Consider the following 26,674-nt stretch of genomic DNA (forward strand, 5'->3'; position numbering starts at 1 on the left):
TCGATATAAATGTTTGAGTGACATTATAAATGCCACCCCACAGATTTCAGTGGCTGTTTTGTGTTAAATAGTTTAACTCTACATATCGAAGTACCCACTTCTTTATTAAATTTTTGTTAATCAGGACTTTAATATTGCAGCCTTTCCCCAGCACACTGTTAGAGATGTCTTAGCAGGAAGCACAAGGCAGTTTTAATGATGTCTGAATTTCACTTAGGAGAATCTCCTGCTGTTTTACACGCTGCTATATTATCAAGGTTTACTGGGGTACTAAAAGAGACTCAGCCATTTTGAAATTCATCCGTCTTTTACATTTGTAATTTTCATGCTGCGAGAAGTAAAAATGTCTGCTGTGAAAAACGTCAGTCATCGTTGTCAATCTGGATTGTAGGGTGTCTGAAATCTGAATGTTTTTGCAGCGTGAAAGTGCGTTTTGTCACACCGGCGCCTTTTCTACACCTTGGAACGCGACATGAAGCGATGCCCTGTGTCCAGTAATCCAACTGATCCAACAGAAAATGCTGTCCTTTCTTCTGAGTAAAGACAAGTCTGCTTGTTTTTTTAAGGTCCTTCTTCAGCATCAACAGTGCTCTTTCTTACCTCTTATTCAGCTGAGCCTGAGTTTCATTCTGTCTTCTCTCTGACCTTGGACTCGTGGACCCCAATGTTACGCTGCTGGAATACAGTTACGTAGAGTGACAATGAGTCCTTGGTTGTCTTTGTGTTTTTCTGATCCTGCTAAATGGTTGGAACAAAAAACAGCATTCTCTAAATGGGCAGTGTTGTGTAAAATGTTCTTCTAACGAAGTGCAACACTGGTTAAAACATTGTGAAGTGCTAACAAAGACGCCATGCTGAGATGACTTCCTGAACACAGAATTTCAGAAGGAGTAGGAGCTTCTTAAAGAGACGGAGGCCCAATTTCAAGGTGTTAAATTGCCAAGTCAAATTCTTTCAAGCCATATTTAACATATTGCATTTTTTTAATTACTAAAAGTAACAATCCGTTGACTGACTGTGCCTGAAAAATACATAATACTGCCCCTTTAAGAGAAGCTGTGGCTGCTGCTACTAAACCCTACAGTCAGTGAAGCGTTAATAAACTCAATTGGTTACACCAGCACATACGGACATAAAAATACTTAAAAAAAATACATACCATAAAAATGATCATATTGTGATCACACATGTAGCAATGATTCCACCTCATGTTCCAAATATAACAATATCTTATGAAAATAAAATAATGAAGTAGACGGAGAGAACACATCCATTAATGAGGAGAACATACAAACTCCATACAGAAAAATACCAAGATGGGATTCAAATCCAGGACCTTCTTGCTGCAAGGTCATTTCACTCCCTTTACCGGCTGTTATTCATTTCCTCTTTTGCCTCTACCCAGTCCTTTCCCCTGCTGCATCCACTCACCTGTCATTAGCTCTTCTGGTTCCTTTGTTGACAAAGGCATAAACTTGAAGAGACCACCCAAAACACTAGTTTCAGTTTGGGGGACAAAAAAAAAAAAACAACAACAAAGGAAAACCAGAATCCTTCATCGTGACTGGACTACAAAAAAACAAAAAAAAAAACACCAGAAAGAAATCCTTAAAAGGACAGAAACTTGAAAACCAACATGAGTTTAAGGACACTATCTAGTTTTATGGTTTTCTGTAGTAAATGTTCATTTTTCTTGGATTAAATGTTTTTAACCATGTTGGACGTTACTCTGTAGCTCTCATACTGATATACACACACAGGTTAAAACACCTACTCACCACGTCAACCTCTACGTAGAGTCTGGCTGAAGAATAAAACACCGGTAGCAGATAAACGGCATTATCAACAACACTGCTGTTGTCTGGCAGTTGCACTTTTTAAGAGAAAATATTACCTCACTTTTGGCAAATACACAAACAGCAATACAGTATCCCTCCGGCATGATCTTCACACGTTCATTAAGGATGCAGTAGAAAAAAATAACCCAGAAGGGATATGAATACTGACATAAATAATGAATGATTTTTTAAAATTTTTTTGCTTTTAGCTACAGCAAGATGTTACTTCTGGGGGCTGTGAGTTTAAAGGAGATTTAAATGCCATTAATCTCTTTTTTTATTATTATTATTATGAAAATGCAGATCATAGCTACTGCTAACTCTGAGGTAAAGCATTTTTAGGCAAAGACAGCATAACAATATTTCTGACTTACGGTCATGTAAACTGTGCTTATGCTCTCCGTCGGGCGTCGAAGCAACATTCAACACCTGACACAAATTCAATACGTCAACTTCCAACCGGCGCGCGCCGACAAACACGACTCCAAGTCAGCCTTTATTCGCTTTAATCTAGTTCCGTTTGAAATATATTACAGACAATACAACAGTTTGAAAGGATACGTGTAAAAAAATATATGTCATCTTACAATACAGTACCAGTCAGAGAACAAAAGGAAAAGGAAAAACACAGAGAGAGGGAAACAACTTCTCAACGCTGTCGCAGTACAAAACCTGCTGCAACGTAGCGCCATTGTGGAGATTAAACACACACACATATTCAATAAATTTAAATATTCCAATGCGGCAAGTCAAATTAAAAGTAGAGTTTGAAAATAACATTTTAATAACAATTAAACACATTTTCCATTAAGCCCATATTCCCGTGTGAACGCTGTTCCTTTTTTATTGGTTTGACATAGTAATCTAATCTTAAATGTTTTCATGTAGTTGTAAGCAGAAAATCACAACAGAAACTATGGTTTGAACAGTCTGTGTGGGTAATCAAAATGTGTTTCACCTTGTGAAATGAATAAACTTTTTAATAATATTCAAATCTACTGAATATTAAAAAACTCATTAATTTCAGGGTTATTTTTTAATTTAATAGCACAGCTGAAGAGATTTTAATTTTTCCAGAGTGCAGAGTCAGGATGGGAAGCGACGGTGGCCTGGTCTTGGAAAGCTGAAGATTCAATTCCACCTTCCACATGTCAGTGTGCCTCTGGGCAAGGCACTTAACCTCAAGTTCGCTACTGTGTATTGGTGTATGAGGGCGTGTTTGCTCATAAATGTGACTCTAGTGTAAACATCTTTTAGTCGTTGAAATTATTAGAAAAGCGCTATTTGGATGTGGGCGCACACATCCAAATTCATTTTAGTTTTTCTGTAATCACAAAAATTATGCACACCAGCTCAAATATATAAATACATCCCCACTGACGTTTGGTTGAACGTCCCTTGAGCCAGCCTACTTTTTGTACCCATCAACAAACATAAGACAAACATCATAACTGTGGTTGGATAATTGACCAAATTGGACTGATATCAGCCTTAGAGTAGCTGACTTTCACACTCAGCAGTCAACTTCTACAGCGCACCCTGGTGGTCATGGCCTGAAGAAGTCAAGAAAAACCATATCATCCGCGATCCAAAGCAGACTCCCTCATCTCAACCACGACCAGCACAACACAAACAGGATCTGTGACCAGGGGCAGCCCTGAAAGAACTTTCAGTCTGTTACTTACATGCATAGTTACTCACATAATTGTGAGATTCTTACTAAGTGATTGCTGTGGTGGTGGATTAACTAATTGAAGCCCCTGCTGTACTGATGATCGGTCAGAGAGTTGGTGTGTGGATCGCCTTGTTTATATTTTACTCAAATGAAACACACTGAATTCCACAGCACATCAACACAAGATTTTCAAAGTCAAGCTAGCATAACTGACCTACTTCCCTTAGTATATATTTTTCTAAATAAAACCTTGACCTAAAACTGACCCTGTTATCTAGTTGTCATATTGTTGACAATTAGTAGCAAAACACGGCGTCCCTTTTACATTTATACATCATGCGCACATTTAAGATTTAGCATGATTTCTTGACAGTTTGATAGCTAAAAACAATGGTAGTCATCATTGGTGGATAGTTTAATTGGAACACATTTAATCCCATTAATTATGGTTGATACATATCAACCGTAATTAATGGGATTAAATGTTTGAGCCTGTATGTTCAAACTTTATAGACCAGAATGAACACACATCAAATTCAAATCAAGGACCCATTTCGTTCCATTTTTTTTATCATTAAAGTGATCATTTGTATCTTTGTTATTATTTAGACATAGACAAAAAAAGAACAGTTCAAATACATTTTTTAAAAGGTCCAAATTCTTTGACGTTCATGCCGACGATCTGACAGAATGTACAAATGAAGCTGGAGGCTGTATCACAAATCATGACATGTAAACGGAGAGCTATTTTAATCGTTAATAACATTTTTCTTTTCTTTTTTCTTTTTTTGTCCATGCTTCACTGACCATGCTTCATTGGAAGAAAGCTCCCGTTTGGAACAACTCTGTAGCAGACACCAATCAGCACATCTATCAGCTTCACAGAGAGATCACGACCAGCCCGGTTGCGTATCGGAAGGTCCTGGCCTCGTCTCACCGAGGTCTGCTGCTGCGCTTTTCTTCCTGACGAACACACCGGGGAGGGAACGATTTAAAATGTACGACTGACTCGTGCGCGCAGGAGGCGAGCTTTTCTACCAGAGAGTGCTGTGTGCAGCAGTTTTCTGACATGCACTTGAGGAATTTATGCAGCTTTTGTTGTCATCCCATCCGCCCCCCAAGATGTAAATCTGGCTATAAATCTGCAGCGTGCAACTACTTTTTGTTGGCATCTTATCTGAAATACAGATCGAGACGGCTATTTTTCTTCCTTAAGTATCAGAAGAGCCGGTGCACTTGGACACAGGGAGGCTTTATTTCCTGCGGTAACAGGCCATGCAGTGACATTGTGTGTTAATAGCCAAATAAAGAACTGGCGGTCATGTAGAATGCCACGCGGGCTGCCCAGTTTAGATCAACACAACCTCGGCAGTAGGGATCCGATTGGCGCAGGTCACGGAGTCCTTCATTAAAATGAAAACAATAGGCTCTGTTGGGAGGTGGGAGAATTTCTAATTTCATTTCAGAGACCACATGTCAGGAGGAAGTGGGGAAGGATGCTGGGATTTGAATTTGCGGAGTCCCAGTGCGAACCCCGGTCCGAGACCTCGAGGGAAAACACGGAGCAGGTGGAACGACAGAGGAACGAAGGCCTGCGAAACCGTCACTGCGTGTTTAATGATGACTTGTTTCCCTGAAGAAAGCCGGTGTCATGTAAACATTTGCCTCTTTATTGCACCGAGTCGTTTCAGCGTTCAAGCTAATCCATCATTAAACAACGCTCAGGAACGAGCTCCGGCTTCACAAACATGGAAAACGCTCTGCTGGCTTTGGCGCCGTGGTTCAGAAATCAGGCGGCGCGAGATGAGGAGTTCAAGCTTTCTGTTTTAAGAGTTGAATATCTGATTATGTTAAAGCATCTATCTTCCATCCATTTCTTTAAGTCAGCCTACCAAATCTAGAGACCAACATTTCTGCATATTTTTCTTTTGCAAAATATCTTAATTGGATTGATTGGATGAAGAGTGTCTGTGAAAATCAATTTTCAAGGTATCTTGCAGATTCTCAACTGGATTCAGTTCTGGCCTTTGACTGGACCATTTGATATTTTAATCTGAGCCTTTCTAGGAAAACAAACTAGAATTTGATTAAAGTGGACAAAACAGGACTGGTTTCATTTTTGGAAACTGTGTCAGCTTTGTTAGTCACCACTTCAGCTAACATGGACTTGCCAGTTCTCAGCTAGTTGTGTGACATGACCGTCCAGATTCATAACGAGGGCTCCATTTCAAAATCCCAATAAAATTAGCTGAAGTTAGAGGCTGTACTGTGGGAAAACGTGAAGATCAGCACATGCAATCAGAAGCATAATAAATGTTTGCTCTGTTCAAGCGTGCCATGCAATCAGGTTCGCAAAGAACAAGTTTCCCCCGAAAGCAGCTGCCGGTTGTGTGAGCAGAGAATAAAGATCACACAGGGGTAACCGTGGAACAGCTGCAGCACTGGAAGTTGGGGGAGCGCAACATCAGGGGGTGGAGAACCAATTGAGATCCTCTATAGCTCTAGGGGGAAATGTTGTTTTGCTGGTATAGAGAGCGAGGCAAACACGGACCAATTTACTAGGAGGAAAAACTGTGTCGGAGAAGAAAAGAAAAAACAGAAGGATGGAGCAGACCTGGCCCATTCTTCACTGCACGGTCTAATCTCAGCTCTTAAAGAAGATGGCTGGAAACAAACTCTGTTTTGCTGTCAGCAGGCCTGGCTGAATGCTCGGCTCTAGTGAACAAGCCCACTGAGTCACAAACTCAACCAAGGAGGTGATAAAGCAGAAGATGTTTGGTTTGATACAATTACTCAGGAAGGAAAAGCAGCTATAAGGTCATTGTGTTGAGATATTAATTTAAGCATACATCGACGAGCAACATTAAGCAACAAGTGAGTGTTAAGATTACACAACATTAACCCTAACCCCTCCATGTGGCTGCTTAACTTTGAATGCCCACCTACTCAGGGAGCTTATTTTGGGATTTCTGATTTAAAAATAACATGCAGAGCAGTAACATGCAAGTTGGGACGAGTCAGACAATGTGTTAGCGTGTAACAGTAGAGGGCACCGCTAACTAAAAGGTTAGCTACTCTAACTAACAGGTTAGAGTTAGTTAGAATAGGTAAGGTTAGCACTAATCATAATCATTAGTTCCATTAATGCTAAAGCACTATCCCATCACAGTATTTAGTGGAAGCTAATGGTAAAGTGCTATGCCAATGTATTTAGCATAAACTAATGCTAGCAAACTAAATGCAGCTATGTTGACACTCAAAATGTGTCACTAGCTGCATTTCCGTTACAAATGTGGGCAAAATTTTGTAAATATTCTGCTAAAGTAAAAAAAAAAAATAAAAAAAAAAATACAATTTTGTTGTTTTAATTAAATAGGAAACATGATTAAAATTGCAGGTGAATAACATCAAAATGTTTAACTAATTAAATAAATTTTAATGGTCGATGACCAAAACAAATGCCAATGCAAAACAGATTAAACACAAAGCAGTCAAGTAAATTAGCACGTTAGAATCTATCTGGAAACATTTATTCACGTAAAGCTAAGCCCGCTAAGTGATAAAAGAAAAATTAGCTCTGCTACTAACAGATTAGTAGAAGTGTGCACACTACTAGGGCCAGATTAAAACAGCACAGAGCAGTTGCTCAAAACAGTAAGGTAACGTTTGGAGGTAGAAATGGGGTCTTGAATACACATTAAACAGCTTTACAAGCACCACAGAGACTTAGCAGTATTAGCATTGTTGGTTTATGCTAGGTGGTTATCTTGTGGACTGAACAGTTTAGTCTGAAGTCAAACTCTGTCAGCTGCTGACAGGGCTGTCTGATACATATTTGAGCATTTTGTTGTGTTTGGACTGTTATTTTACATGACATGCCCATTTAGTGTATAACTCTGTTTTTATTACACAGAGTTATACACTTTTATGATTTAAAAGCTACAATTACTTTGGGAGAATCTGTTGCCCAGTGCTGCTTTAGCCATACCGGGGTCCTTCTTCTTTCAATTTTTGATGTTGTTAATGTTGCCATTATCGCCACCTGTTGGTGCAGCATGCAACAACATTTTTATTTTTTAAACAGACATTTTGTCTTTTGTTTTTGGGAAAACAAAAAATATGCCTGTATAAAAAATATAGAGTTTTGCAAGTGGGACCTGAATTTTTAACACACATTTCACAGGTCTGCATGTACACAGAATGACATCCAAATCCCACCACTTCCTCTGAAAGCTTAACTTGTTGCTTAACAAGTCAGTGAATGTATGTTTTTACTAGGACAGTAAAAAGACAAGGCCTCCAAAATTCTTTTAACTAATTTAGAATGGAAAAAAAAAAAGTCAGATTTGTGGAAGTGGAAAGCTGCCAAGCAGGCTAAAGAGAATTAAAGCAATATCATGTTGTAAAATGAAAACCTCCGTATTCAAATAATTGTTTTTCAGGTTTTTACAATATACTATCATGCTATTGCAGTACACAATGTATCACATTATGCATTTATAATGTTATAACAAAGACCATTCACATTAAAATTGGATATATTAACTTGTTGTGCAAATGTCAAAAAGATATTGTTTGAACAATATGTTTCCTTGTTAGAAAATAAGACATTTCACATTCTGACACAGTATCAAGCGCTACATCCATGCATATTTAAAGAGCTTCAGTTTGGCAGGAGTCAAGATGCCACATTAATTTGGGGTAACTTTTGGCAAATTTTGTCTTAATCAACCCAGTAGGGTCCAGGTAGAGCTGTAAATATCTGATGTAAACACAACCTGTTTGAAAACTGGTTATCGGCTCAATAGGAAATGTTTTTATAATATAACACGATGTAGCTCTATTGTCTTTTGCACTATGTTTCACTATAACTAACTCACATACACATTTCTGAATCTGAAGACCCATCTGAAAAATTCTTTTTTTTTTTCCAACAAGACTGGGAAATATGAACCCTGTAGATTTAATGTAGTGAGATTAAAAGTATATTAGTTTACACAGAAAAGATATACGCTTGGCCAGATTTATACACGATTATATATTAATAAACTTATTAGTTAATGTTGTTTTGGATCCTAAAAAAGATCCTTTAGAGTACAAGAAAACAGTGCATCAATAAAAATTACTTCTTGGCATTTTACTTTGGTGCTTTAAAGATTTAAAGAGAGGTGAAAAACTGAGTGTTTTTTTTAATGCCAACAAATCCCATGGACAATTCCACACCAATACAATTTCTACTTCTAGTACTTTGTGTTAAAAAGCCAACTGGGAGTTGTCAATGACGATGAGCAGACTAACAAATTTTACATCTATATTTTCTGTAGGCGCTTGGAGTTGCAGTAGTCACCTGTAAGTCTTTTCCCTTATTGCCTTGCTCTACACCAACAGCTGTATTTCTATTGACCATATAACTGCACAATTTGACCTTTAGAATATACATTTACTTAATGGGAACACGCTAATTTTGAAAAATACTTTTTGGATAAAAATTTTCTGCACAACAATGAGGAATCCAAGAAGGTATCAGCCGTATCCAAATTGGTTTATTTGGCAAAACTGCAATAGAAGCACTTTTTGCTTCAGACAATTCACATAAATCAACAATTAGATGTTGGCGTAAACCACAAAGAAAACGACAAGAAGTAGTCGAGGATGATGGTGAGGTGTTTTTTGTAATGACTTATTGGGTGAACAAACGTATTCATGGGTGATTTTTTGTTTCCTGTTTAATAGAAACGGAGCACTTGCAAAATTTAGTTTTTTCCACATGAGCAGAATATAGACAAAGTTTTGTGCACATTTGTAATGGAAACGCTGCTAATGATTTGTTAGCGGCAGTTAGCCTAGCATTTAAAACGAGAAGTCAGAATTCCTTAGTTCAAATTCACAGAAAAAAAAATAAAACTCTCTCCACCCAACAGACATGACACACATCTTCATTACCAACACCAACACAGAACAATTGCTGCAACTTTCTAATGTTACGTATTAGAAAGTTTAGACACTTTACATTAATGCACAAGCCTCATTCTTAACATGGCAGCCTCTCCCAGACTGGACTGGACTGCAGTCAGCAAGTTGTGTCAGATTGAAATATTTCAAATCACTTGCACCAGTGGCTCAAATGAACTTGTTCGTGTTTTTTTTTCTTTTTCTTGCCAACCTCTTGACCATCTCCGCTTCCTTTTTCGACCAGATATTGTTTTGCAGCCGCAAAGCAAAAGAAAACTTCCATCTGACTCTACTCTTGTTGGTTCATTCAGATTATCAGATTAGTTTTACTTTCTCAATATTTTGACCCAATTTGAAGAAAGAACTATGAGACCAAAGAGAACTTTGTTGTATCTCTTTCTAGACATATGTTATGTTTAAGGTCTTGCTTTGGATTTTTTTTATTTTTTTTTACCAACATTAGCTTTGGATGATGTTCAGAACTTTTTTTTATTTAAGAATAAAATCCACAATTTTTGTAACATTGATGCATTCATGTGCCATAATAAAAGGTTGTTCCTTTTGCCACTTGCCCGATTCCTCTGTGGTTATTACTGGTTTTTATTTCCATTGGATCTTCACTGGTAGTGGGTTGTAATTATAGGAAGAGTATTGGAAAATAAATTCAAAAAGTAATAAAAGTTTTGTGTAGATGATCATTTCTTTGTTGTAACAATGTATCTTGGTAATAAATTGTTTAAAAAGTCTCTTTTAATGTAAGGAGAGTACCGGTACATTTGTGTGTTAAGCAGCAGGGAAGAGTGTGTGGGTTGAATCAGAGAAAACAGGAGGGTCACACTAAGAAAATTAGTAAAAATTAAATCACGAGAATAAAGTCATAACATTGTGAGATTAAGATGATAATATTCAATAAAGTCCTAACATTACAAGAATAAACTCACTGTCAGAATGTGTTTTTCGTTGTTAGTTGTTTTTCCTCATTCCCGCCTATTGGGGGTTAATTAGTGCAGCTGTTTTGATTTTTGCTAATTGTGTTTCCCCAGCTGTTTAAGTTCACCGTAGACCCGAGTAGTTTGTGGGATTCTCTGCGCTCTTTTCATCAAGTTGAGTTGTTCGGGGCCTGAGTTCTGGAAATAAAAAGTATTATTTTCTATCTACTGGGTCAACCTGCCTTCCTTCTAGATGACGAGTCGTGACACTCACACGCATGAAGTTATAAAATTCTGAAAATAAAGTTGTAGTATTACAAGAAAAAAAATCATATTACAACTCTAATCTCATACTGCTGACTTGTCAAAATATATGATTCTATTGTCATATTCCTCACATTATTATATTATGTAGACTTTATTCATGTAGTATGATTTTATTCTTGTAATATTAAAATTTTACTCTCGTAATAAGACTATTGTCGTAATTAAATTTTTAAAAATGTTTTCTTTGTATGGCCCTAATACTGGTCGTAAACAACCTATTCTGGTATTGACATTTATTTTGGTGACATTTATTGAGACGGATGATTGAAGTTTAAAAAACAAGACATACTGTTAATAAAGAGTGTATTCATTTAACAAACGGGGGCCTCTGCAGTGGATGGGTGAACTGTACACCATCAACACCTTCTCTTCATGATCGTCACCAGCCTTATTACACAGTGTTGTGCTATCCCATCCCATTTCTCCACCAGTATTTGTCATAAGTCAGTCAACCAGCTTCTGATGGCCCCACAAACAGCATACCAAAATCTGATTCCCACTAGAGTTCGATGGAGTCGGGTCGAGCCCCGCTGTGTAAGGGTGAACACGGTATGTTGGAGGAAAGAGTTTGATCTCAAACCGTTCGGATACGAAATAGCCAATTTGTGTCAGAACCTCATTTTGATCATCATCCGGATCAAATGATGGCCAGACTCTGTATTTTCTATGACGGAGATACTGCCACACCACCTCAGAGAGTCTCACAAATTTTTTCTGTGCTCATCGTCAACCTTTCCATTAAAGAGGAAATAGTCAGACTTTCCAAAGTCTGACTTGACAATAAAAGTTATTGTCAAGAAGCGTTGCTACAACAAAGAAAAGACTCAACAAAACCCCAGATTACTCACTTTTTCGCTACGTCTCTTTCCTGTAATCAGGTTTTGGTAAAGTATGGTTGTTATACAAATACTACCATATGAAGAATAAGCTATGATTATTCAATACATTGAGATTAGATCAGAAATCCTTGAGGATGACTGAAAATGGTCCACTAAGGTTACAACGTTTAAGTATAAAAACACAGACTTATTTGGCAGGAAGAATCAATAAATACATACAAAATGAATAAATTAAACCTAGAAAACACATAATAATAATAAAAACAGCCTGTATGGGTTACTAAGAGAGGTTGTGTGTAGTTCTCATTGGCTGGGTGGTTGTGTAGTCCATAAACTGATACTTCTGATAATGAGCCATTCTTTTTGGCTGGCTGTCACCACAATGCGAACGCACTCAATGTCAAATGAAATCTTGTGGTCCACGTCTTGAACCTCGATGTTTCCGTTTTTAAACTCTCCTAACGTGATGTAAGAGGAGCACTGCTTTCCTTTTTTAGTCCCGACCAACTTCTCTCCTACTTCCAGCGCTCCGTGGTGAAGAAAGTCGCTTTGTCGTTCGTCAGACCCGGTAGCAATCCTAATTTTGCTAATTTTGGTTGATTTGTTAAAGACTATGACGAAGAAATCTCCTGTGGAGGGAGGTTTCCCCCAAAAGTACTCGTCCACCGTGCTGTACGCCTTGGTGGCATCGTAGTTCTCAAAGACGTTGATGTTGGTGTAAATGCCGGCTGGGGGGTTGTCCGGGATGTCTATGGAGTCCTCCTCGAAGTCGTCGTCCTTCAGTTTGTTCTCCACTCCTTTGTAGGACGAGTAGTAGCCCATGTGCTGGAACAGCGAGGGCTTGAAGCGGATCACGTCCTTTTGAGCCAGCAGGCCCCGGAAGTGGATGAGGAGCCAGTCGCAAGGCATTTCCTGGTAGAACATGAGGAGGAAGTGAGCCAGGCGGGGCAGGTCTCTGGAGTGGTACAGCTTCCCGATGTAGCCCAGCTTGGAGAACTCCATCATCACCCAGTAGGAGCCTTCTCTGGAGGTTATCACCTTCTTCAGCGCCGTCAGGAAGTTCCGGGAGCAGCGCACGTCGTCCTCCAGCATCATGTAGAAGTGCGACAGGTTCGTGCAGAAGTTCAGGAGGAAAGCGTAGTCGACGTTCTGCTTGGAGCGGAAACGGACTCTGTCCTCCGGGTCGTTGTAGTTTCTCTTCAAGCCGTCCAGAGACGGGTAGAACTCCTCTGGGGCCTGGATGACCAGGAGGCGTCCGGCTATAATGTGGTGAGCGAACTTCCTGGTGATCTCCTGCACCACATTCTCACACCAGACCAGGTCAAAGTCCGCCAGGTGGACCACAACCACAATCTCTTTCAGCTCCTCGTAGCTGGACTGGTCAAAGATGGATTTGATCGTCTCCAGGAGGTAGTTTCCCCTTTTCCTCTTGACCGATGACAATCCAATGGTCAGGAACTCTGCGAATAAAATGTGAAAACATATTTTAGTGAGTGAAGTAAATGTAAAGCAATGCTGCCATTCAGATCTGAGGTATTTGTAAAATTATTCCCTGATGAAATTTGGAGAAGTGAGAATAGAAATGATGAATTACAATCAGAATTTCTGTGTATGTGGGGACAGTTTAAGAAACATTGTTTAAAGATTGCCATAGGGGAAAACCAACAACACCCCATGAAAAATATCAGTAACTTTAGGTTTTGTTCTTTTCTCAGTTTGAACTTTATATTCCTTCCAAGACTGTGCTAACACATACCACTATGCTTCAGAGAAAAAAACACTCTATAAAAAATATCCATCCCATTGAATGTTCTACCAGTTTTATTTCTTTTACAAATCAATCATAATCAACAAATGTTGTCTTTTTTGACAAAACAAAACCCTTTAAAGAAGCAGTATTTTCAGTTTTCCAGACACAGTGTCATTATATAGCACAATCAAGAAACTATGTAAATTTACATTGTTATAAAAGTGCTGTACCTCTACCAAATATATATCAAAAGTAATTTGACTTTCAAATTTAACGCCTTGAAACGGTTCCTCTGTCTCTTTAAGAAACTCCTGCTCTTTCTGAAACTCTTCAGGAAGTCATCACAACATGGCTCCTCTCAGTTCCACCAGCTGTTTGCTAATTCCTGCTGGCTAGTCTGAAGGAACTGAGTGGGGAAGGGCTGCTCTGTGAGCTTCGTCCTCGAAGGCGGAGGTAGGTCCACCCAGGCATTTTCACAGCTGTTTAGTTGCTGTGGAGATTAAAGGATTTCTCAAATTTGCATGAAAGAATCAAGGCTACACTCCAGGTATGTTTTTGATAAATTTATAAAATTACAAGAGGAAGAGCTCAAAATTGTTACACTAAATTAGTCATCGCAAATGCAATTCCTTCAAGTCAGTATTTAGCAGATGCAGCTTTGGCTGTGAATATGTCTCAATGAGGCTGCATATCTAGAGGCTGCAGGTGAATCCGTTTTATAGGCACTGCATATTTATGACCTCACATAAGAGGTTTTTATTTTTTAGAATTGTGATATAAACAAATCAAATACCAGTTTTAAGATCAAGTGAACAAAGAAACAGAAACACAGAAACAAAACAAGATGTATAAAAAAAGAAAAGAGTGCAGTTGATACCATAAAAAAAGAAAGAATCAACAATTATCTAAAATAAAAAAGTTACAAAGCATTACTGACTCCTTTCTAAATTATGTGGAAGTGGCAAACGTGAACTGGGTTTTTCCCATGACTGCATGGAAAGAGCAAAATAAATTGACAAAATGCAGATAAGACAACTGGGTCAAAATGATTTTGGAGCTATAACATTTGGAAATAGAGCATGACTTGCTTGAGGTGAGCTCTTTGCCGAGTTCAAAACCAAAACAAAGAATCTCTTTGAATCATTTATTCTTCTCTTCTTTAAATCAGACTGATTCGGTTCCGCCTCCTCAGATACGAGACGGGTTAATGTGAAGCCGCTGCTAAAGAGGGAGCCTTCAGACTTACTCTTGCGGTTCAGAGGCGTGCCGGCGAGATAGCGGTATGTGACATTAATGGTTCCAGAGAAGTTACTGAGGTCTCTGAAGGTGTGAGCGTATCGCTCCGAGCTGGGAGGATGGACCGACGCTTCCCTGAGCTGCCTCTTATCTCCTTCCTGCAACATGAAAAGCACATTAGAACAGAAGGAAAGAAAGGCACACCAAAGAGAAGCAGCCAAATAAAAGCATGTATTTCTGAATAATTAAGAAAAAAAGAAAGAACATATTTCTTTTTTTATTCCTAATGTGTGTTTGGATGCGGCTGAGATAAACCCCTTCCACAGCCTGTTTGCAGAATGCATGAAAATGACCAAAATGCTAAACCGCCTTTTAATAACTGAAATAAACACAGATTATGTGATTTTCCCCCAAATTCTGATGACATCATAAATAAACAATAAATCATGTGGCGGATTTCCTTTTGGGTCCAAGTCACCAATATTTCAACTCAAACTCTCTATAAACATGGAAAACATGGGAATAATGGGGAATTTATAGGATCGTATTGTTTATCATTTATCGTGATAAGTTTCTTAGAACATTTTGAATAAGTTTCTTATCATGATCCTCGTCCATCTAATGATGTTCAAAACTCCCCAAAACAGTACAGGTTGTCGGGTAAACCTGAAGCAACAAGCATTTAATCAATTAATCAATTGATCACATGATAGATTAAAGTCAGCTAAATCATTCCCATTCTGATGACTAACTTTGAAGGGAAATTTTGACCACAGAGTTGTCAAAAGCGTTTTATTTATGGTTTCGGTTGTTTTCGGACTTTATTTCCATTTTATTTATTGTTTTGTTCAATTTTATTTTGGACATTTGAAATATCTTCCAGTTCTAGCATGCAGTGCTCTTCACAAGATTAAAATTTTCCAGTCACTGAAAGGGCAAACTTGCATCATCATGCCATGATCAATATATTATTTGAAAATGGTCTCAAAAACAACATTATCATATATTGCAATGATTACTGGGACAATTTATCGTTCATTGAAATTTGTCAGCAAGACAGGCACATTGTCGGGATTATATATATGATATATATGAATGAATGCAGCTGTTGCTTGCAGTTTATTGATACAAATCATGAGCGGTGTCCTAAAGATGCGTATTCCAAATGGGAATGATTTTCAAGAGTAATATTTGTGTTTGTGCAGCTTTTAATGCTTCGTCATAAAATCACAGCCATGCAGCTACCTGAAAAAAGAGGTAATAAATGGTTGCTATTGTAACTTTTGCTGTTATCAGAAGAGAACCATAAAATATCGCGACATAACATTAAGTAAATATCGCCCACCGCTTCATGGGAACCAGAATAAAAGACGTTTGGAGTTTGTTTGAATGGATCTGTTCAGACCTCCGCCCAGAAGACTCTCGGTAAGTGAATAAAACCAATGGCAGCTCTCATCACTGACCAGCACGTAGCCATCCTCGATGTAGAGGTTCAAGAAGAGGAGGAAGGTGATGAGGAAGCCGAGGAAGGGAATGGTGGAGCGTTTCCTCAGACACCTCATCTTGTCCAGGGATTTCCACACCAGTCTCATTCTCACACTGCCGATGGGATCTGAGGGAAACATGGAGAGAAATACATCAGGATGTGGCGGCTTTTACAATCTGGAGCGCTGTTTAAGGAAAGTTTGGGGTTAAATAACTGTCCACACTCATTTAAGTCATCCGCTGATCCGTGTCTGATCGTTTGTAGGAGAAACCTGGAATCAAACCCACAACCGTCGACACAATCACTACTCTGATGGCTCAACTTGCAATCTTTCTAGAGCTCTACTGCTGGCAAAAGTTCCCAGGGCTACCTTGCATGTGTGACTGACTACATAAAATTTTTTTAAATAGCTGGGAACGCAACTTCAAATGTAGGAACGTGGTTTTTGTCTTTTGCTTCCCAACAACTGAGCGTCAGGATGTGCTGCTGTTGCCTCTGAGACGCCCAGCAGAATACAAACTACGTCCAAGCTCAGTTCAATGGCCACACTCGCATCGATCAGTCGCACCAAGACTCAGCATCACCGGGGATTCGGCTTGTCAATACCTCTTTGTGCACACTTGAAAACTGAATTTAACATGTCCACCCTCGACTCGCCGCTCTCCGTAGGTAGAAAGCACATGTGGATTAAGACACGGGGTCTTAATCCACATGTTTTATCACATAGCAATAAATCTATCTGATAAAACAATGAATAGTATACTAAATACTGCAGGATGATAATAATGTCATCATCTGGTGTTTGAAGATCTAAAGAAAAGCAGTTTAAGCGGTTTGCTGGTCACACAGGACAGTGTCAAGGCATCGGCCGTGACCTCAGAGGAGCAAGTGTTGCACAAAGTCAAAACGATCAGTGGGGTGTTTCCAGTTTGAGGTTCAGTATTATACGGAATCAAAGATTATTCACAATTGAAAACTATTTTAGACGTTTATCAGTCTCCAGCAAATTATCCTATTTTAAAGTCTGACTGGGTAATGCTTGGGGAAACCGCAAGAAAGTTCAGATTGCATAGTTTGGTTTTATCTGTTCCCTAAACAGACGTAACAGAAGCAGAGAGATATTGTGGCGTGTTGAAAATCAAACACATCAGCGCAAACACTACATACCAACTAGGTGGTGCTAAGGGTGTAGTAATTAGGGACCAGGGCACCTTGCACACAAACTTCTCTATGTCATAATGAACTCATCCATCCAGCAGGTGAAACTTGGTTGACATTGATTCCTGACGTAGACAAAGTCTAACGGACGTTCAAGTGGGAAAAGGAACCTCACAGAAATCCTCCAAATCCCATATAAAATTATTTTATATACTTTTGGAGCCTGCTAATTGTGTCTTTGCAATTTTCTGAATCTTGGGGCAGACTTTACAGTTTTACCATTTTGTGTTGGTTTTTGTTTAATGAACAACCCAACTTTGGAATCTGCTGTGCGCTTATAGACTTGATGTTCAACGCAGATACTTTTGGAACCTGGTATGAACTAAACCATTTCACACCGTCCTCTTATTTAAAACCCTAAAACCGACTGTGTGCTGTCTGGTCTCCGCTGTAGGTCTCCAGGATTCTGCAGGACTGCATTGTGACAATGGTTAGGAATGTTCTGGAGGAATCTGCAGCCGGCCGAGTCATCCCGACACACTGGCGCTCAGCTCAGGTAGCACTCACCGCCGCCGAGTCATCAGTCTCATCTCGTTTAGCCAGAACTCAGCCGCAGCTGCTTCCTCTCTCAGGAGACGCCACGCCCCGAACGACACACACGCACGTTCGCTGAAAGTCATCCGTGATTTCATGTTGAGACAAGGACCGACCTCATAGATCCGAGTCCTGGATGTCTATCTTAACGAAACAAGACAAAGATATGTGCCTCCTCGTTTAATAATTCAGCACGGGCTCCGGGGAGGAAGAGCATGAGACGATGATACAGCCAGAGGCGCGGCTGGGCAGAGAAGCTCGTTTCTGCTGCCTCTGATTTTACCAGAGGCTCAGATCCACAGTGTCATGATGGGCTCTTTGCCGTTCCTGGAACACACTGGAATAGGGGAAAATTATGCCGATTTAAGTTGTACGGATGACGGTATGAGTTTGCCGTCAGGATGGTTGTTGTGTGTGGTGTTTACTCTTGTGGCCTGAACCCAGAGCAGTGAAAAGGACTTTGTGTATTTTAAAGGGCCGTGTCATTGCGTCTGTCGTACAGTCTGTCACATTTCTCTGGCACTCTTTCAGAGCGCCCTACCAGCAGGCTGGAGCTGTTATATGTCCATCATACACTCTGCTACGCTGCGTGCGTGGGGGCGTGTGTGTGTGTGTGTATTCTGTATTCAGAAGTGGGCTGAATACACCAAAACAATGCTTCTTTATTTGTTCTCTGCCAACAAATAGTGGGCATTTATCTTGCATCATCTGTCAGCTTCTTTAACCAATTCAAAAACATTTCTGGCTCTAATAGGTTACTGCACTGCAACATTCTAACCTCAAACGTCAATGTATCTTCATTGGATAAATTTTTACAGAACACTAGGCAGTGCAAAGACTGGATGAAAAATGATGCTTTAGGACATTTTATTCAGTTCCTTTAAAGATCAGATAATTCTTTATTAGTCTCGCAAGTATAATATATAAGCTTTGATACCACTACATCCAATAAATCAGGGGTCTCAAACTCCAGTCCTCAAGGGCCGCAGTCCTGCAACTTTTAGATGAGCCTCTGTTGCACCACACCTGAATAGAATAATTAAGGCTCTGGAGAACTGATCTACACAAGGTGGAGGAAATTAAACCATTTCATTCCAGTGTTTTGTACCTGTGGCACATCTAAAAACTGCAGGACTGCGGCCCTTGAGGACTGGAGTTTGAGACCCCTGCAATAAATAAACTTCTAAATAAATTGAATAAAATCTGGTGCATCTGATTTGTGATGCGTTACAGGAAAACCGGGAAGCAGCCGGAAGAGCAGAAATATGAAAAACAATGACAAACAGTAATTTCTGAGAAATATGTTTATTTATTGATTTTTTTTTTCTTTCTAAATACACGTCGTGAAGAAACCACCCCAGGCTTTAAAAAGCAGTTTCAGAGATTTTAAAATGGTAAACTCTGTGTTGGAATACTGCTTGTTTCAGAGTAAATTTGAGCGGAACTCTAAGCTGATTAACATACTATGGAAACTAACAAAGCAGCAGGTTGACTACGTTGGTCAAAAATGAAAAAAATTTTTTAAAAAAAAGAAACAAACCTCTCAAATAATTCACAAAGTGCAATTAGGAATTCTAAATATGAATTTAAATAAATAATGGCAATACTTCATAGCAAGGTGTAGAATCACAATGAATCGGTCAGATGTAGAATGGTTTGCAGATCTGTACAAGAATATCAGTGAACAAACAGTCAAAGTTCCGTCTAAATCCTAATGAGAATATGAAGAAAGACTTGCAAACTGTTCTTCACGGATGTAATCCATGCAGTGACTGAGTTTGAGAAGACTGGACAAAAATATCTGTAGCTACAAAACTGTTCCTCAAAATACTTACAGTAAGAGGTGCTTCTATGAATTATTGGTGTCTATGGTTGTAACATGGCAAAAAAAGAACAACAGGTCTCAATACTTTAGTGATGCTCAATAAATCCTACCATGCTATCACTTCAAATAGAAAACACTATGCAACAAAAACCAAGCGTATCAATGTTTTTTGTCATTGCAACTAAGCTTTCAATTTCTTTAAGATTTCTTGGAAAGCATTGTGATTTATGAAGTCAATACACTCCTGCTGTTTGTGTTAGCTTTATGTATCGTCACGCTATGCTAGCGTTCTTTGTGATAAGTATTTTCGAGATGAGACGAGATAATAAATCCAAAAAAAGAATAATAAAAACAAAACAAACATTGTCCAGAAATCCTCCAAGGAAAATGTCACCTGCTAGGATCCCAGGCAGTGCCGTGGGGGTTTGGAAACGGCCCCGAGCCGTAAAGCTTCCCCTCATCAGTCCCTGACATCAAAGCAGGCTGAGAGTTATGCTGCTGTGCGACACATGAGGACCCGAGGGAGACACAATGACAAACAAGGGAAATAACACCGAGACGAGACCGAGTACGGAGATGAATTCATGCTCCCTGAGTAGCAGGAGAATAATTAGCTGCACACACTTTGTTACACTGAAGTTATTTTTCAGTCGACTGAACAGTCCGCAGTCATACCTCCAAACACGGTGAGTATTTTTAACACTGTAATCTTTAATGATTCTTGTTGCAGTCCTGTAAAGCAGCACTAATTTCAGATTCTTTAAGCTTTCTTTGTGGCTAACTGCTAGTCAGTTGCTGCAGTTTCACAGTGTTTATTTATCATTTGAGTCTCATCTGTCCCAAAATGTTGCCACACAAAAGGTTTACAGCCAGTGAAGGATTCTTTGGTGCTTTTAGCTAGCCTAGGTTTTTTTTTTTTGGAAAGTGCCAAAACCAACAGGGATTTTCTCAGCGAGGCCTGTCACAAAAACATTTTACTGGACGATACATTATCCCAGAAATTATTCCAATAAATGAAAATATTGTCCTTTTAAGATATTTTTAACTAATATAATAAGAATAATAGCTTACTAATGCAAGTATACCCACTCAAAGAAAATAATAATCTAAAGAACATTTAACACTGTAACTGGAACATATTTTAGGTACCCAAAAGAAGCAAACATAAGAACTGAAATAACAGTAATTAAAACTGAGTATAAAGTCCAAATTAATAATAAAAAAGAAATCATTCAACTTAGGCAGAGAAAACAGGAAAAAGTGTCAGGTAGTGCAAGCTAACTACTTGGTACTGGGTGGCAAATGTTTGCAGCGTTTCTCAAAATGGCGGCTTGTCAACAATCTTGAAGCAGAGCATTTCTTTTTAAAGACTGTTGTCCAAATGGAAATGATCAGGCTCATTTGAATTTATCATACTATTGATCAATTTATTGCTTATTGCGACAGGCTTAATATCAGAGAATACCTCCCTTTACATTCAAATGAAGAGTCTCAAATATACAGCTACACAAAGTCAAGCTTAAAGCACTCATCTTCATTCATCTTCATATCCCAGGTTCATAATAATGTCTTATAACGACTTCATGAGACTTTGATATATCACAGCCATTTTTAGATCACATTGGCTTTAAAAGTCATTTTGAACTTGACTAATTGGACTTCATCTCATACAATAGACACAAAGAACCTCTAAAAACAGAACTAACAATTTTAATAGTTCAAATAACAAATATGCCTTGATACGCAGTGAAAATGGTCTCAGTGCTACTGCAGAAGCTAACATCTGCAGTCTTTCTTATCTCTGTTCTTAGCTCAAAAAAGTCAATTATACTTAATATTGCCCCAGTTAGTTTACATAAAAATCACGCAGAATGTGTGTTTGTCCTTTCTCATGGTTCTCTTATTTACACAGACCAGTAGTAGCTTCTCAAGAGTCCTCTGAATTCCTCCTCAATGTCGCCCAACCTTTGCTGGCCGTGAATATTAGATGAGTGGTTCAGGAATCTGCTTTTCCCCTGAAACATCCTCCTCTCTTAATGGTGAAACCTGATGGAGGCAGACTTCAAATGGGAGAACATGGGGCTCCCCTGTGCAGCACGGGCAATTATGTGGTCAGGGGGACGGTGTGTAACCGTACACCGAGCTTTCTATACAAGACACACGACACAAAACAAAACGCAAGACCTGCTTCCCTCTCCATTTGTAATGGCTCCGTAGCTGCAGAGTGGCAGTGGTCCTCCTGCACACCAACTATATATATATATATATATATATATATATATATATATATATATATATATATATATATATATATATATATTTATTTTTATTTATTTTTTTCTTCTTTTTGCAAGAGGTGCGACAGGAAACCAAAGAGCGACAATAAACAAAGAAAAGGTCGACTAAGCAGAGCAGACTTACATGCGGAAAATACATGTGGCGTTTCACATCTAGCCTTCCTAAGCAAAGTCCTTTAAAGAGCTGAACCACAAGAGCAAAACACCCTTTACAACACCGACACCGAAGTTTGACAAAAACAAAATTTAGAATGGTCTAATTTATTCACCTGTATAGTGAATAATGAAGATGAAATTCTGACTTTGTGGTACACACTGCTCCAGGTTTTATTGAGAAATCACTATTAACTGCTGAAACACTCTTTTCCTACCAGCTTGAATGAAATCGTTTTAGCCTCCCGATTCCGGACACATTTTGAGCGCGAGCCATCGTGTGCCTTTAATGGAAAAACCTAAACTGTGAACTCATTCAAAACAAAAGTAAAAGGATGGGGGGGAGGGAGAAGATGAATAAAATGAGAGTGCAGAAAGCAATTCTCCCATCTTTCATCTTGTTATCTGTTTTACATTATTTCCCCTGGGTATCCTGCACCTTGCAGATATACGGCTCTGCACAAATAATCAATTAAGCCTGCAGATTTGCCGGGATTCAGCAGTTGCTTTGTGTCAGGCCTTCAGCCACTTTCAATGGATTTTCTCTCTTGATGATAAAAAAAAAAAAAAAAAAGCCGAGCACAATGCGGGCTTTTGTTGATAATGAAATGAGGCATGCGGTGGGATAATGAATCCCTTTATTATGAAACGGGCTGTTTTGTTATTAATTGAAGTGGTCAAAATGTTTACCAATTACTACATTCCTACATGGTGCCTGACAAAAGAACTCTGTCATCTACAAAGAACCGCAGAGCACTCATTCCAACACCCGAGAAGTGATCCTAATTATCTACGTACGAATGGGTCTTGACACTACGGGTGTTATCAGAGAAAAATCCGAGCCCTGAAGCCGCTCCGTGGCACTCGTGTAAACGCCGCGTGTCACAACAGCAAAATCGCAATTGGAGCAGATGACCTGTCGAACCAGCAAAGGTACTCATCCGAAGGGAGTCCTTATGGCGCGAGGGAACTATGGCACAAACTTTTCTTTTATATGAACTGCCAAGTAGTTTTCAGATCATTAAGGAGTCCCAGATGTGCCGCGTGTTACCGGTCCCGGTTGCATCAATCTCCCGAGGCCAGACGGCTGCGGCGAGTATCCAAACAGATGTACCGCCCCGCCACAACAGCAGCAGCACTGCCCTCCTCTTCCCTCCTTCGTCTCCCTACGCGGGGCCTGGCTGTCATCGCTGTCAACAGCTTGAGATGCCGCACTCTAATGGGAGGAGGAGGTGCACAGAGGTAGAGAATGTGAATGTGTGTGCGTGTGTACGTGTGTGTAATGCACTCCCCACAGACACACTGTCCAAGTGTGCCCCTTTTCTTTTCACACTGCCACAACCAACTGCCATTGCTACCTTCTCTGGAGCCCTCATGGGAAACGTGGGCTGCTGCGACAATGGCACTTTCAGATGTTCTCCCACAAGGCGCCAGACAAACCTCTGAGCTTAAAAAAACCCTATAAGGTCCCTGACACCCCACTGCCAAACAGCCCTCTCTTCGCAAATTTCAGATGGCCAATGCGTCCTTGCCTGTTTTTTTTTTTTTCCCTCTAACAGTGAAAGGAACAATGCCTTGTTCTAGCTCCAGGATGTGTTGGAGACATTCACAAAGGCTTTTTAAGCTCATCCTCACTGGTTGAGGTGGCGCATGCTGCTGGAATGCATTCTCATAATACATTGAGCAAGTTTGAATCTATGCAAGCTTCATGGCAAACAGTCACCAGCCAGAACATACTCTCTCTCATGCCCTACAGTTGTTCAGGTCAAATGAAAAACGTCTACAAAGAGCTTTCTCAGCTCTGGCGTATCGTCACCTACCTAAAATATTTTTCTGCCGTCTGAGGAATCAAGACCCCAACACTTTGATAGAACACTGATACTTTGTCCAAGTTTCCTTCCACTGTTTTCTGGAGCTCCCACTGCGAAAGATGGACTCTGACAATAGCACTTTCAGATGTCCTTCCATGAGGAACCAGAAAAACTTTAGAGCTTAAAAAACAAGATGGTCCCTGGCATTCCAGTGCCAATTGATATTTGAATAGTGAAAAGATCAGTGCCTTATTTTAGCTACACAACATGTTGACAATATCAACAAAGCCTCTCTAGTTCATCGTCACCGGCACAGGTGGTGTATGCCACTGGAATGGATTAATATAAGTATTGAGAAAGTTCAAGACAATCAATTAATGCCCAGCCAAATCTGGTACCTTTTCAAAACTGATACAATGGTACAAGTCAAATGTAGACTCAGATTGGCCATATTTTTCCAAGGTCCATCTTCCATCAATTGCACTGAAGAGACAAGGCATCCACAGGGTACTACAGTTGTACACAAGTCTGTGTCCGTTTCACACCAACACAATCAGTTATTACTGTTTCTCCTTTGGAGCCCACATGAGAAATTCAGACGTTCTCCCATAAGGGACTAGACATACCTGAAATGTCTCAGACACCCCACTGTCAAATATCTTTCGCTTCTTGAACTCTAGATGGTCAATGACCTTGACTGTGTTTAAGCTTGAACAGTGTGAGAAGCAAAGTCTTGTTATAGTTCCAGGATGTGTTGGAAACATCAACAAAGCCCCTTTTTGTTTAACTGTCAGAGCATCGTTGGTGCAAACTGCTGAAACGCATTCCCATAAGACACTCTGCAGACACGATGCAACTCTTGGCCGAGGCCTTTGGAAAGAGTTTCCTTAGATATACTTTACCACATTCTCAGCTATACTTGTTTGGCTAGAGATGATAATTCTTACGGATTTAAGGAATCAAAACAATCCACTGACACCTCTTATGAAAAACACCTAATGCCGTGACTTGGATCCATTCTCTGTGTTTTCTGAAAAGACCGAGGTGGCATAGAGGTGGTTGGAGTTAAACTGCTAAGGCTCATAATGGTTCACTTCTGTAGGCGATAACTTCACAACTTGAAGGTGTGATTAGTGCAAAAACACACTGCGAACACACATAATTTGTCGTCATCAGCACACACTGGGTGTGATGCATTTTAGTCCACTGAGGCAGTACAAATCACTGGCAGTCAGTAACTGTAGATTCATGTTTGTGACGCTTGAAAATACAACAAAACTGATATGAAGTTATAGGACTAGCTGTGTTTTACGGAAGAGGATTAGGGCCACGGGAAGAAAAAAAAGAATTCTGACTTTAAAGTCAGAATTTTTTTTTTTTCTGTGGCCCTAATCCTCTTCTGTAGTGTTTCCATAATAAGTGTGTGCAAAACTCAATATTCCGTAATTTGGAAAAACACAATTTTGCAATTGCGGTGTTTTCACTTTATACAAAATGCAATTAAATCACACGTGAATAAGTTTGCTAACATTAAGCTATTAAAGAACATCCAGTGCCATGATTATCCAACTACTTCCTGTTGTCTTTTTCTTCACAGTTTGCTCCAGTGGCAACGTCTGGTTGGTGATCATATGACTTGTATGATGTGAAAAAAAGTGTTTCAATTGCAGTTTTGCCAAATAAACCAGATTCGATACGGTTAAAAAGATCACCTCATCGTAGCACCAAAACTTTACATCCAAAAACAAGTTTTTTTCAAAACTGATACATTTCCATTAAGCAGACTTATTTTCGAAATTTCAAATTGTGTAATTACACGGTCAATGGAAACACAACTATTGACGAGCCTTACCTTTAGAAAGGAAAACAACCAAAACTCCTTCTGCACAACACTCTACCACCAAAGTTCACGCCTCCTTTGGTTCTGTAACGCCACATTGATAGTTTAAAGTCTACGTGCGGGACAATACCAGCAGTGGCATCTTAGGGATGGACAGAGCAACTAAGGTTATTGAGACCGATTCAGATATAACAACTTAAATTGCATTTCCCTCATCCAGGTGAGAGTCTACGACAGGAATTGGTCTCAAAGTGAAGGAGGTTATTGCTCTAGTGTTTGCTAAGGTTGTTGACGTTTAATGTCAGAGGTAAAGCTTTTCCAACTGTGATGTTTATAATGAGGACGGGGAGATGTAAGACATGATCTGAATCGGCCTCTCCCAGGCCCTTCTGAGCAGTTAGCGCTTTGACCCAGATTAGCGAGCTGCCAACGGTGCACTTGGGAGGGGAGCTGATGGAAGCCTGTGATAATGCCTGCATATTTCCAATTTTAAACACACCCGGAATGCACACACCTCTTGTAAACAGGCACACACGCACACACATGTGGTCTCCTCTTCATACCTATCCCTAGTGACTAATTGGCTGGTGATAATAAAAAAAAAAACAACCTTATACCCACATCTCAGACACAAGACAATTAAGCATCTGAATATTGCGAAAGGGTCTCTAAGGAAAAACGATATTCAATTAGTACTTTACAGCGAGTTAATGAGCAGTGTGTCTTTCTGTACCCAGAGTCCCTACTGTCCACTGTCATGTGTCATAAGCATATGCTGCTACGGTGCTCCCCCTGAAGACATTTTCTACTTTAGAAAACACAGACCAATGTGAATTAGCAGACAACATCCTGTCATCATCTTGCTACCCCATAAATAAAGAAGCAGAACACTGGCCCCAGGCAAGGGAGAGAACGGACAACACAAGAGGAAAAATGGCCATTGAAGAATTGGCCGGAGAGAAAT

The 26,674-nt window shown here is 39.6% G+C and overlaps 1 protein-coding gene across 6 annotated transcripts in view; it reads right to left on the reverse strand.

Annotated features, from left to right (window-relative positions):
- Window positions 1–9,040: 9,040 nt before the first annotated feature.
- mgat4c (mgat4 family member C) overlaps window positions 9,041–26,674 on the reverse strand; it is a 134,579-nt gene continuing 116,945 nt past the window's right edge. For all 6 annotated transcript variants that reach the window (XM_044123984.1, XM_044123986.1, XM_044123985.1 and 3 more), the window contains 3 exons: window positions 16,010–16,158; window positions 14,557–14,704; window positions 9,041–13,020 (listed from right to left, as the gene is read on the reverse strand). In XM_044123984.1, the coding sequence (XP_043979919.1) occupies window positions 11,864–13,020; window positions 14,557–14,704; window positions 16,010–16,158 (1,454 nt within the window). In that variant the 3' untranslated portion in view covers window positions 9,041–11,863. The remainder of the gene's footprint in view (window positions 13,021–14,556; window positions 14,705–16,009; window positions 16,159–26,674) is intronic.

This window comes from Gambusia affinis, linkage group LG08 (assembly GCF_019740435.1).
Source record: "Gambusia affinis linkage group LG08, SWU_Gaff_1.0, whole genome shotgun sequence".
NCBI classification, from domain to species: domain Eukaryota; kingdom Metazoa; phylum Chordata; class Actinopteri; order Cyprinodontiformes; family Poeciliidae; genus Gambusia; species Gambusia affinis.